This window comes from Bos javanicus, chromosome 8 (assembly GCF_032452875.1).
Source record: "Bos javanicus breed banteng chromosome 8, ARS-OSU_banteng_1.0, whole genome shotgun sequence".
Taxonomy (NCBI): Eukaryota; Metazoa; Chordata; class Mammalia; order Artiodactyla; family Bovidae; genus Bos; species Bos javanicus.
In genome coordinates, this window is record NC_083875.1 from 47,515,517 (window position 1) to 47,529,847 (window position 14,331).

The following is a 14,331-nucleotide window of genomic DNA, read 5'->3' on the forward strand; positions in this document are numbered from 1 at the left end:
TTAGAGCTGAATATAAAAATTTATAGTCCTTGGGCCTATATTATTTAACAACTTGTAAATGAAGTTAAAAATTTAAAAATCATATTTACATTTCTAAAGTAACTGAAAAATAAAAATAAACTATTTAAACCCCAATTCAGTTTTCATAAACCAAGTATATATGTTCCCTATATTCAACATTATATGTACAATTGCACACTTTTATTTGCCTGCTGCTGTCGCTGCTAAGTCGCTTCAGTCGTGTCCGACTCTGTGTGATCCCACAGACGGCAGCCCACCAGGCTCCCCCATCCCTGGGATTCTCCAGGCAAGAACACTGGAGTGGGTTGCCATTTCCTTCTCCAATGCATGAAAGTGAAAAGTGAAAGTGAAGTCGCTCAGTCGTGTCCGACTCTTCGAGACCCCATGGACTGCAGCATAGGTCTGTTTATATGAACATAGTTATGCATTTATATTTATTTGTAGTGAAATATGTCTCGACTCTTTTGGACTTTGTTGAAAATCAAAGAAAAAATGCTTTTTGATAAATAAAGTCCAGCTGGGCAATTTTTTTTTTTTAAGCATATAATAGGCACACTAATGATTTTTAAAATTGGCTGCACATGTGTGGTTGGACAATTTCTTATCAAGTTAAATAAACATGATTAATTCTGGCAGTTATTCAGAGGGCACACAGAAACATTATGAATGCATTTTATCATGTTAAATTTACAAATGCTTTCCTGAAGCAGGGCATACTTTTATCATAATGTTAATATATATATTTAGATTTAGGGCTTTCCTTGTGGCTCAGATTGTAAAGAATCCATCTACAATGTAGGAGACCTGAGTTTGATCCCTGGGTTGGTAAGATCCCCTGGAGAAGGGAAAGGATACCCACTCCAGTGTTCTGGTCTGGAGAATTTCATGGACTGTATAGTTCTATATTCTTAATAATCATTTTTAAATTTTTCTGAAAATTATTAAAGTTTTAATTTTAATAATTCTAAAGATATAAAAATATCTTAACTCTTTATCTTCATACCAGTTACACTCATTATAGGGCATGGTATTTCTGACTTTTAATTTTAGAGTTGGGGTATGATGATCTGGGTGGGGGAAGGAAAAGAATCCATATGATGTAGAGCTGATCTGCTTGTATTTCAGTTTGTAACCAGACATGCATTGATTTTATCTTTTTGGAGCACACAGAAAAATAATAAATTAAATTATAGCAAAAAGAGAAAGCTGAAGGCAGCTTAAGTATACTTATATATTTAAAAGATAGTATCACTGAAGTACTATATGAATAAACAATAGAGCATATACCACAAAACGCATTTCAGTAAATTTTTATAATATACTGAACTTGCCTGGGATCATGGGCTGTATGGCCTTGACAAAGCACTTAATTTCTTTGTGTATCTGTCCTCTAGGTTAAATAATATATAGAGCCATGTCCAGCACCAAATGTGTAATATTTCTCTTACATTAAAACAGAATCAGGAAAAGCAGCTTATCAGAGATTTCAACATTTTTCAAGGTACCCAACCCAAGACAACCACAAAAAAACAAACACAAGGTCCATATTTTCATTGTATATAAACCTGGAAATCTGAAGTGCTGAGGTTTCTCAAAAGGAAACATGCATTCTGAGTGCAAACTTACATCCACTTTGTAGGAATACAACAAAATAATGCCAGCACTAAGACAAAAAAAGTGCCAAAGCTAAAGGCTATATACATTCTTTAATAACCGATTGTTATATTTAAATTAATGAGAACTATGTGTAAGTTTTTAATAAAAGCAAAGCATCATTGGACATGAGTTTGAACAAGCTCTGGGATGGGAGATGGTGAAGGATAGGGAAGTCTGGCGTGCTGCAGTCCAAGGAGTCACAAAGAGTTGGGCACGACTGAGCGACTGAACAACAAAGCGTAGCTGAGGATCTTCAACTTTTATTGGTGACAGACACAGGACCATGTAAGCAAATATTCTCTGTTTAGATTGTTAACTATAAAATGGACTTATACTTACTATTAAAGAAGATAATGATAACTTCATCAAATTTGCCAGAAAGCAAACTCTAACTTGGTGCTTTTTTCTTTTAATATCAAAAGCTTTAACAGGGCCTAAAGTCACTGGAGAAGGCGATGGCACCCAACTCCAGCACTCTTGCCTGGAAAATCCCATGGATGGAGGGGCCTGGTGGGCTGCAGTCCATGCGGTCAGGAAGAGTAGGACACTACTGAGTGACTTCACTTTCACTTTCATGCATTGGAGAAGGAAATGGCAACCCACTCCAGTGTTCTTGCCTGGAGAATCCCAGGGACGGGGGAGTCTGGTGGGCTGCCGTCTATGGGGTCGCACAGAGTCAGACACCACTGAAGTGACTTAACAGCAGCAGCAGCAGCAGCAGCAGCAAAGTCACTGTCAGTGTTCACAATGTTAAGCTGAGAGCTCTGTGCCTCTGATTTTCTTCCTTTCATATGCCTAGGTACATGTACTTTAGTACATGTACTAACTAAGGGAAGTGTGCTGTTTAATGCCTTGATGGTGTGCTCGGCTGGTGGAAAAGACAAGAGGAGGAATGGGGAGAGGAAAAATGGCATTGAGTTGCCATGCTGAGTCTATTTTAAGTCAGGCTGGGTGAGGGAGAGGTGCCAGAGGGAGTGGCCTGAGTAGACAAACTCACCTGTCATTACTCTTATTATAATGATACACTTGTCAGTTTATAAGACTTGCTATGAACTCTTTGAGGGTAGAAATAGCTTTTTTTTTTCTTTTCCATATCTCAGTGCATGGCATCCAGTAGACACTAACTGTATATTTATGGAAGGGATGAATAAAAGAGGTCCAATTCCTTTGGGGTTTCTTTCTCCAACTACTTCCATGAGTTAGGAGAACTGATTAGGTTAGGAAATTCCTTATTTAAAGCTTCAATAGCTCCTTTGAGTTCTCCTCCTTAAAGTCACCCACACCGTCAGATGAATTACTTCTAATCATCTGCAGGAGGGGATCTCAGATGCAGGGGATGGCTATGCAAGGAAGTCCTCCAAGGGGTTGGTGCTTTGGACTGTTGAAAGCAGCATGCAGAAGGGAGCTGCTAGATCAAGGAAAGTGTGTGAAGGATTCAAGATCAGTTTACACAGGACCAGAGTGGTTACCATTACAGACAGTCCACTCTCCAAGCCAGTCTAGAGGGATATGATGGGACAGGGCACCAAACGCTTTTGTAAACATTTAGTATTTGTACACACATAGCAGCTTGGGGAAGCTGGTGTTTGGAGGTCAAGCCTGGAAATTGCACATCCTAGTTTCTCTCAAGTTGCTAACCTGCATTATATGGTCCAGGTTAGTTGTGCTTCACATGTAAAAACCCAGTTCCTATGCTTTTCAGCCATTTGTGTGTCTTCTTTGGAGAAATGTCAGTTTAGATCTTCTGCCCATTTTTTGATTTTTTTTTTGACATTGAGGTGCACAAGCTGTATATTTTAGAGATTAATCCCTTGTCAGTTGCATAGTTTGCAAATATTTTCTCCCATTCTGTAGGTTATGTTTTCATGTTGTTTATGGTTTCCTTTGGTGTGCAAAAGTTGTTAAGTTTAATTCGATCTCATTTGTTTATTTTTATTTTAATTACTCTAGGAGGTGGGTCAAAAAAGACATCATTGCAATTTAAGTCAGAGAGTGTTCTGCCTATGTTTTCCTTTAAGAGTATTATAGTATCCATCCTTACATTTAGGTCTTTAATTCACTTTGAGTTTATTTTTGTGTATGGTGTTAGAGAGTGTTTTAATTTCATTCTTTTTCAAATGGCTTCTCAGTTTTCCCAGCACCACTTATTGAAAAGACTGTCTTTTCTCCATTGCATCTTCTTGCTTCCTTTGTCACAGATTAGACCATAGGTGCATGGGTTTATCTCTGGACTTTCCATCTTATTCCACTGAGCTATATTTCCATTTTTGTTCTAGTAACATACTGTTTTAATGACTATAGCTTTGTAATATAGCTTTCAAACTGCAATGAGGTATCACCTCACACCTGTCAGAATGGCCATCATTAAAAATCTACAAACAATAAATGCTGGAGAGGGTGTGGAGATTGATGGTGGAGATACACTGTTGATGGTAATGTAAATTGGCGCAGCTACTATGGAGAAAGTAGGGAGGTTCCTTAAAAAACTAAAGATAGAGCTACCATATGATCTAGCAATCCCAGTCCTTGGCATATATCTGGAGAGAACCATAATTCAAAAAGGACACACACATTTGAATGTTCATTGAAGTACTGTCTCCAACAGCTGAGAGGTGGAAGCAACCTAAGTATCAACTGACAGAGGAATGGATAAAGAAGATATGGTATACATATATAATGGAATATTATGCAGTCATTAAAAAGAATGAAATAATGCCACATGCAGCAACATGAATGGACCCAGAGAGTATTATACTAAGTCTAGAAAGCCAGGCAGAGAAAATCATATAATATCACTTATATGTGCTGCTGCTGCTGCTGCTAAGCTGCTTCAGTCATGTCCGACTCTGTGTGACCCCATAGACGGCAGCCCACCAGGCTCACATCCCTGGGATTCTCCAGGCAAGAACACTGGAGAGGGTTGCCATTTCCTCCTCTAGTGCATGAAAGTGAAAAGTGAAAGTGAAGTCGCTCAGTCATGTCTGACTCTTAGTGACCCCATGGACTGCAGCCTACCAGGCTCCTCCGTCCATGGGATTTTCCAGGCAAGAGTACTGGAGTGGGGTGCCATTGCCTTCTCCTTCACTTATATGTGGAATCTAATAAAAATGATACAAATGAACCTATTTACAAAACAGAAACCAACTCACAAATCTCAAAATCAAATGTATGATCACCAAAGGGAAAACACAAATCTTGAAATCAAATTTATGATTACCAAAGGGAAAACATGGAGGGGGAGTGATAAATTAGGAGATCAGGATTAATACATATATGCTACTATACATAGAACAGATGACAACTGATGACCTACTGTATAGCACAAGGAACTCTACTCATTATTCTGTAATAACCTATATATGAAGAGGATATGAAAAAGAATATATACATATATATATTTATAAGGGATATACACCTAAACTAACATATTATAAGTCAACTATATTCCAATAAAAGTCATTGGAAAAAAAAAAAAAACCAATTCCTTAGTGGAAGAAGGAAAAGAGAAAGGAAAATGAAGAGGAAGGAGCCCATGTCCTATGGCCCCTCCATTCCCCTAGTTCTCTTTATCATCAGTGTGGACTAGTGTAGCTTTCATGGTATTTCCCACTTCATAGGACATTTAGAATATGTTCTCCTGCTCTTTCCAGCCTCCTTCTGGTGCCAAACCATCAATCAACTTACACACTCTCTTCCAAGCTTGGAACACAAGCTCAGCACTCATAGTTTAAATCCAGGGCCTGGCAAATTACCTACCCGCCTTCTTCTGAATATTTATGCCCAAATGCCAGGATGTCGGATGCCCGTCCACTCCCATCACAGACAACAACTGGCACAGGAGGGGTGTCTCGAAGGTACTCCAAGACAATTGAGATCACATTGGGTCCTCCTTCCACAATTAGTGCCACCACTGGAACGCCTTGACCGATTCCTGCATTAAAAAAGGAAAAGAAAAGGAAAAAAAAGAGAAAAGAACACAAAGCCAGCAAACCAAAGAAACAAAAAGAGAAACAAAAAGCACAAACTAAAATTACTGAGCATGGGGAGGAAACAACATATGAAGGGATAACATACGGAGCAAAAATTTACAGAAAACCCTTTAGTAGAATTTTCCTACCAGAGAGTCCATTAGACTTTGCCCTCTCCCTGTAACTCCCAGGGTGCTGGGGTAAGTTAAAGTGTTGATGACCATACCTCACAGGGGAGGCATAGAGTGAGAAGGTGGGAAAGTTGGTTAGTAGAGGAAGCCAGTAGCCAAAAGATTGGAAGCTAAATGTGATCTTAAGCAAGTCTCATGTGGATCCAATGGCCAGTTTCCTATATGAAACATGGAAAGTTAAAAAAAATAAAAGTCACCTCCCTGAAGTTATCACAGGGCTAAGAAAATGCCTAAGTGGTTTTTATATTAAAGGCTACAAAAATCAGCTGGGGGTATATTTTAACTTGTTGAATCAACTGCTAGCTAAATTATGGGTCTATCTATTTCTGACCATAGGTGATCAGCTTGATTATGGATTTTTAACATATAACGGTCATAATAAATTACCCAGGGGATATAGCATCTGCCATTTGCCATCATTGTGTCCTTTACGATAGGGTGAGTTGCCAGGCACATGATGGGCAAACATTGGTTGAATTCAGCTAAATTAAGGAATTTCAGCTATTTACACTGAGTCAGTAGACACTGCTGTTTTCAAGTAAAAAATTACCCTAACATCAGCACTTATGTATATTCAATCTAACATAATAAAGAGAAGTACTGAAAACAAATGTCCATAAGAGACATGAAGAGAAAAGAAAGTGAAAGAAAAGTTAAAGTGTTAGTCTCTCAGTCATGTCCTACTCTGCAACCCCATGGACTGTAGCCTGCCAGGCTTCTCTCTCTGTCCATGGAATTCTCCAGGCAAGAATAGTGGAGTGGGCAGCCATTCCCTTCTCAAGGAGATCTTCCTGACCCAGGGATCAAACCTAGGTCTCCCTCACTGCAGGCAGATTCTTTACTATCTGAGCCACCAGGAAAGTCCATGAGAAACAAATTAGTTTTCAAGTGACACCTCAAGTTATCATCATTGGTGAATAACTTCTTTTGTTCAATTTGGTGTCACGTTATATTTTTTCACTCTATCTTCTCAGTATAGTTAGAAAAATGGGCAGTTCCATAAAAATGAGATGTTTTGTAAGGTACACAAAGCAGTTATCTTAAAAAGGAAAGAATCAGCCATTTGTACCATTTCTGTAAATATGAAAAACCCCTCAGTCACCTCAGTTCTTTCTCTTCCCCCTTCTGCTGTGGTATTTTATCTTTTATCAAGAAACTACTTCCCTATGAGAAATGAGTTTGATGTTTGATTTCTTGCTCCATTAGTAAAAGATTCTATTAGACTTGTGTGACCAGTTTTACTTCTAAAGTATAAGTACAACAGTCTCCTAGGGCCTTATCTCTTCCAAGTCAGTGTTTTTCATGGTTTGATTTTCATCTGCAAAGAATTCTCCAAAATGCCAGTTACACAAAGAAGAATGCTATTTTAAATTTACATTTAAAAAGTGTAAGAAAATGACAATTGTTGATTAAGACAAGAAGCCAAGATTTCTTTTTGTTCCCGGAAGGAATTGTGAGAGAGATGACTCATAGTCTCATCAGAGTTTTCTGTGGATGGGAAGTTTTTGAGAATTAACTCTCTCAAATCCAAGAAGAGGGAAGTAAAAGGTCTTGCTGTTCTCCTTTGACCCAGAGACCTAAGGACTCAGACAAAATGGCATTTTAAAGCTCTGTTTTGGTGTCTATGAAGGAGACACTTTATCCACTGCTGTTGATTATGATTAAGTTCTTGTTGAAAGGCATGTTGAAGATTAACTTGAAATGTTAATACAGCATACTTCTTTTTGAGGAGAATTTTCTGACACAAAAAATACCCACTCCTATACAGATTTATATTCTAAAGTGCCTTGGAAAAGAAACTCTTTTCCAAGGTACATTAAAAGTTATTTTATAAAGCATTTTATGTTTAAACATAAACATATGTTTAAAGATATTTTATAAGGTATTTCCAAAGTACCATGCCATTTAGTTTTCTCCTTTGCTTTTCTTCAGCACATACTCCCATATTGTTTCATGTCAAGGGACAATACACCATACCATTTGTTTTATACCAAATGATAACATTTACACTATTTCTCGGATCTTCTAAGAGAGGCTAAATTCTGTTTAGCCTAAATAGGCTAAATTCTCATTCTTGAGCACTGATTCTATCCGTGGATCATTACTCCTACTCACAGACCAACTATGAGCCATTCATGGAGGAAGAAGTCATAAAATGGACCTTCTAGAATGTTCCTGATCTAGAGTCTACCAGACAATAGGCAAGATGTCTGGAAAATTCTCCTCTCTTTGAGAGGAAACACAGGTGCAAAGGGGACTTTCCTGGTGACTTACACAGTAAAGGATCCACCTGCAATGCAGGAGAGCTCGGTTCAATCCCCGGGTCAGGAAGATCCCCTGGAGAAGGGCATGGAAACCCCCTCTAGTACTCTTGCCTGGAGAATCCCATGGACAGGAGCATGGTGGGCTACAGTCTATGACGTCACAAAGAATCGACACAACTGAAGCGACTGAGCACACACACATGCATGGGTGGGTGCAAAGGATCACTTTCCATGGGCAGAAATGTGAGCAATAAGCTGTCAGTTGTATCTGTCAATAAATCAAATTGTTATACCCTAGAAATATAGAAGCATTTAGATGGTCATATTTCCTGTATTTGAAATGAAGCTGTAAGCAACTGAAATGAAGAAAACAACTATATTAATTCAGATATATATGTTTCAGGACTAAAAATTAGATGGAGCAAAATATCAAAACATTATCTATTTTTTCATAAATTGAATATACCCAATATATCTAATGACTCCAAATTCTCTCCCATTTCCTTTAGATAAAAATTTGTTCCACAGACTATAAAAACCCTTAAAGCCTAAAATAAAAGCAGTTTTGATTTTCTTAGTTACAGGTGGTAGAGAATCAGGCCATGCCTAAAAATATGCTTTGTGTAAATTAAATGTGCCAATATATGGTAACATTAAACTTTTTTGTCAATACACACACAGATACACACACACACACATGCACCCCACTCTCATGTATTGTCTTTTTCTGAGAAAAGAAAATGATATAAAATAATTAGTAATGATCCAAAGTAATGGTCCTTAGCCTATTTTTTTTTTGAGACAAGAATCTTTGAATACTTTTGTGATTCCAATGAAAGCTAATGATCTTTTTCCAAGAAAAACAAAGGCACATAAGGACAGTCACAAAAATGCTTCTATACAGTTTCAAAAGTTCATGGATTCCTGAAGTCTATTCATAAAACCTTGCTAATGGACCCTCACAAAGCCTCACCTAAATTAAGAACATTGATATACAGTTGGTCATCTGTATCTGTGAGTTTCACATCCATGAATTCAACAAACTGCAAGTCAAAAAAAAAAAATTCCAGCAAGATCCAAAAAGTAAAACTTGAATTTGCTGGGCATTGGCAATTAATTTCATAGCATTTACTTCTATTAAGTATTATAAGTAATTTAGAGATGATTTAAAGTTTACTGCAGGATGTGCACAGGCTGCCTGCAAATACTGCACCATTTTATATAAAGGACTTGAGCATCTGCAATTTTGGTATCTGGGAGGTGGGACTGGAACCAATCTCCCGAGGATACTGAAGGACCACTATATATGCAAAGAGCATCAGTTTGTGTTCTTTTATGAAGCTCACTGAAAGTCAAAGTGTTAGTTGCTCAGTCATGTCCGACTCTTGTGACCCATGGACTGCTAGGCTCCTTTGTCCATGGAATTCTCCAGGCAAGAATACTGGAATGGGTTGCCATTCCCTTCTCCAGGGAATCTTCCCGACCCAGTTATCGAACCTGGGTCTCCTGCAATGTAGGCAGATTCTTTACCATCTGAGCCACCAGGGGAATTCAGTCCCATCACTTCATGGCAAATAGATGGGAAACAATGAAAACAGTGCAGACTTTATTTTCTTGGACTCCCAAAAATCACTGCAGATGGTGATTGCAGCCATGAAATTAAAAGATGCTTGCTCCTTGGAAGAAAAGCTATGACCAACCTAGACAGCATATTAAAAAGCAGAGACATTACTTTGCTGACAAAGGTTGTCTAGTCAAAGCTATGGTTTTTCCAGTAGCCATGTATAGATGTGAGTGTTGGACTATAAAGAAAGCTGAGTGCCGAAGAATTGATGCTTTTGAACTGTGGTGTTGGAGGAGACTCTTAAGAGTTCCTTGGACTGCAAGGAGATCAAACCAGTCCATCCTAAAGGAAATCAGTCCTGAATATTCATTGGAAGGACTGACGCTAAAGCTGAAGTTCCAATACTTTGGCCACCTGATGTGAAGAACTGACTCACTAGAAAAGACCCTGATGCTAGGAAAGATTGAAGGTAGGAAAAGAAGGGGATGACAGAGGATGAAATGGTTGGATGGCATCATTCACTTGAATTTGAACAAGCTCAGGGAGTTGGTGATGGACAGGGAAGCTTGGTATGCTGTAGTCCATGGGGTCACAAAGAGTCAGACACAACTCAGCAACTGAACTTAACTGATGAAACACACTGAGGCATCTGAGACAGGTTCTAGAAAAGGTTTTCAGACAAAACAGTAGTCTGGGGAAACTGTATCACATTGTTACTGTCCAGTTATATTGATTAACCAAACTTCCCACTGTCTATAGTTTAATTCTCCTCCTATCCTTCATGTCTTTCTCTTTTCCTTGTTTTTCTTTATTTCTTCCATTCACACTTTCTTTTCTAAATGGTATTTTGGATAAGGGACATTTTAAAAGTCTCTAGATAAAATAAATTTTATAAATCTGTAGCATATGACCTCATTAGTAAAGAAAAAAGCTTTTTAAAATATCAAGAATGGTATATTTTTATTAGTGAAATAAAGAAAGCATTTTGAGAATTCACTGAAGACCCAACTGGATTCATAAGGACCACTACCAATTTATGCCCACAAAGGAAATAATATAATTACTATGAAGAGCTTCACAAATGTACTTGCTCATCTGAAACTACTGACTGACCATTCACAAAAAGCAGTTTAGATTTATAGTTTTTAAAAAATACAACCTTTATTATTACCAAAAAGTTCTCATTTTATCTAGGTCCCTCAGAGACTTTTTTTGGTCAATACTTGCTCTTTTGGTTTTGGTGAAAGTAGGTTAATTCCTTACTTGATAATAATAATTTTTCATTTTCTACCAGAACCAAGAACTTCTTAGAGATTTCCATTAGAATTTAATTTTAGAGCAACACAATGTTGCTTAATTAAGAAGAGGCAAGATGTTTGCCACACTCTTTATAGTTTTTGTAATTTTGGAACTAGAAGCATTATAGCCTATAAAAAAATGTGAGCTTGAGTAATGGACTTAGCAATCTAGAGGATTCCAGGTTGACCCAGGGCTTTTAAATTATAAACTGAGCCCCAATTAATGGTTCTTTGCAGAAGATAATCTTTTAGACTTTTGTCTCATTTTGTTATACCTGCTATGCAGTTCAGCCTGGGCTACCAATAATTCAAATGTTGTCAAAATTGGCACTAAACAAAGACCAGGTTGGGTACTGTGAAGAAGGGAGGTGGAAGGGATAGAAGAACGTCTTAAAATTCCAAAAGAGTTTTTTCCCCTTTCTATTGACATGAGACTATAATCTATGATCAGTTCAGCCACATGTAAAAGTATTTGGTGTACTGTAGTGAAATTCTTGGACAACTAGAATTTTGATCCAACTAAATTAATCCTTTGGTTTACTGTCAACCTTACTGTATATGACCTAAAATGACAATGGGCTCAAGGAATACTGTATTTTTTGTTGGAAAACAGTTTATTATTTACATAATGATGGCGCATAGAAGATTGATATTAAGTCAGTGACCAAAGCCACACATCATGTGATCATTATAGTATAGGTCATTTAGAAAAGAAGCTTGAAACTTTACATGAGAGATGACTTCTTGAAGATCTTAGTCACTTTGAGACCAAGACAGGGTTGGGTAGACATTTCTGTTTACCAGATAAAACTGTTTAGCAGTAACATGGACACAGTTAACTCACTGGCCTTGCCAGTTCTGGGATTATGTGATTCTTAATGATTCAGAAGTTTGTCAAGAGAATTCATATGCTTTGAAAGTATGCACATAGTGAGAGTTTGTCAATATAGTTTATGCTGCACAATTTTAAATTTATATTAGTAAAATTTGTACATTATTAAAAAGCACTGAACAGATCCTCTTTATCCCACTTCTCATTTGAATAGTCTGGTCTTGGATTCAATGGTTGACTCAACCAATAGATATACTGGTCACTGTCTCCTATATTTGGATTATAAAGGGGTGATAAACTCACTAAGCCACTAAGGTCTTGTAGTTTACAAACAGAACTTTATACAGATCAGGGGGTGGGGTGGGTGGCAACAATTACTGTAGTGATGGGAGAAGAAGCAGTCAAGCTATTAGTATCTACCTGATTTTAATAGGCACCAGTATACTGCCTACTTGAGAAATAGTGACTGAAGTTTGCATAACACTACAGCTTTTTATAAGTATTGAATAGTTTTAGAATTAGGTTTTTGCTACCCTTAATGCAACTCTTCTGTGGTCTGGAAATTCTGGGATGGATTTGTGAAAATTAAATAAAGCTGGTAATCAGCTATATTTGACAACACTCGATGCTATTCTTGGTTATTAAGTTTAAGGTGCTTCTTACAATTAGGAAGTTTACCAGAACATGAATATTCAGGTATAACTGTAGAATATTACTCTACAGAAAATAATATTTTAATATGCTTTTTTTTTCCCCAAAATAAACATGATTGGAAATCTCTGAGCTACTAAGGAGCAGCATGAGCCCAAGAAAATATCTAGGGATGATATAAAAAAACGCACCTCATTTTAACTAGAATGTCTCTTCAGTCTTCAAAGGAAGCAGATGTTTTAGATACTGCCTTCATGTTTTGGAGATAGAATACATTATCTATCCAAGAGAACAGAACTATAATTGGAATGTGCCTGATCTTACTTGGAAATGGGTAATAAACCCATTTGTTTTAACAAATCCTGACCATATACTCAATTGGTAAATGCGAATTCCAGTTCAAACCAATATCATGTATCATTATTATTACACTTTTTTGTCACTATAATTCTGCACCTAAATGGATGCTTAGAAAATTATTTGGAAATATAAAATACGGCACAAATTATTAAGAAGTCAGAAGAAAATCACATGCAACAAGATGCTTCACTGTTAGACATTTGATCTAGTCTTCACCTTTGCCTGTCCTTAACTATATGGAAAGTCCTCAGATGCTCTTTTCTCAGTGTGAGGACCCTGGCAGGAGACAGTAGTTGGGGGTCCTTTGTAAAAGAAAAATTGGGGATGGAAGAGGTTCTTTTTTTTGAGGTAGGGTTTTAAGAGGCAATATTCAAGCCTAACTTGGGTGTAAGCATACCATCTACACGGTGTCAGGTAGGCCTTCGTTTCAGAGCATAACTGATGCTCATGTGGGAAGCCTGATCACCAGTCATGGTGACTCCTTTGCTTCTCTCATTCACAAGGTCTATCAAGGAACTTCACTCCAACAGCAGACGGGATTTAGATGGCTTTCCAAGAGTTCTAAGTCCAAAGGCAGAGACAGTGATCACACCACTCTAAATACCCTTGACTCCTGGAGAGGGGCACTCTCTTCTACAAGCCAGCTAGGCAGGGGCATTGCTTGCTCCCTCCCTGGCAATGTGGGCCCCAAGACTGGGGTTCTGCCTTGATTTCAGTGAAGTTTTCTGGAAGCACTTTGTCATGCAACAGCACCACCATCCCAGCCCTATACTCTGGAAGCCTGGCCCTGTCTCACTCTCTCAGATGACACTTTTCTTTAGATCACAGGATCCTGTTTGGAACTGGGCTGAACCTGTCCTGTCCTGATCTCCACCTCTGATTCTCAGTTCCACAACTGCCTCTACCTTCGCTTATCTGCTGCCTCCTGTTGACCCCCACTTTCCAGCTCAGCATGGGTCACTCTCTTCTATTTTACCCCCTTACTACTAAAAACTTTGACAATATGTTTACACAAAACTGCTAACATGGTAGCTGGAATTATGCAGAAATGCATCTTGATATGAATTGATAAACCAAAAATATATTTTAGAATTCTACACATGTCTAGTACACAGAGTTGGCATACAATTCATAGGGTTGTTTAGAGTGATAAATTGAGCTATTTGTAAAGTACATAGAACAGAGCCTGGCACTTACTGAGAACTATGTGGTTAAACAAACACAACAGTAAAGATTCTTATTTATATTTATTAGGTGCATAAAAGGTTTCTACTTTAAATGTATAAATGATTCATGAAGATAAATGTACTTTATGTATTTAAACCAAAAGAATGCTCAGACAAATAATTTGAAACACACTTTTCTGAAGTCTGAATATTCTCTCATGCAGACCAATAATATGCTTAGGAAGCCCAATTCCTTTATCTTGTATCCAAAACACTAGAAGTCTCTGCTTTGGTGTAGGTGATCTTTCGTGTCATTCCCCAAATGCTTTCTACCAAGGGGCTTCTCCTCAGTGATTCAAT

General features: G+C 37.7%; 1 protein-coding gene across 9 annotated transcripts in view; it reads right to left on the reverse strand.

The window, feature by feature from the left end:
• The window catches only part of TRPM3 (transient receptor potential cation channel subfamily M member 3), a 608,143-nt gene that overhangs the window by 217,586 nt on the left and 376,226 nt on the right, over window positions 1-14,331 (reverse strand). For all 9 annotated transcript variants that reach the window (XM_061425528.1, XM_061425527.1, XM_061425526.1 and 6 more), the window contains one exon: window positions 5,434-5,608. In XM_061425528.1, coding sequence (XP_061281512.1) covers window positions 5,434-5,608 — 175 coding nt within the window. The remainder of the gene's footprint in view (window positions 1-5,433; window positions 5,609-14,331) is intronic.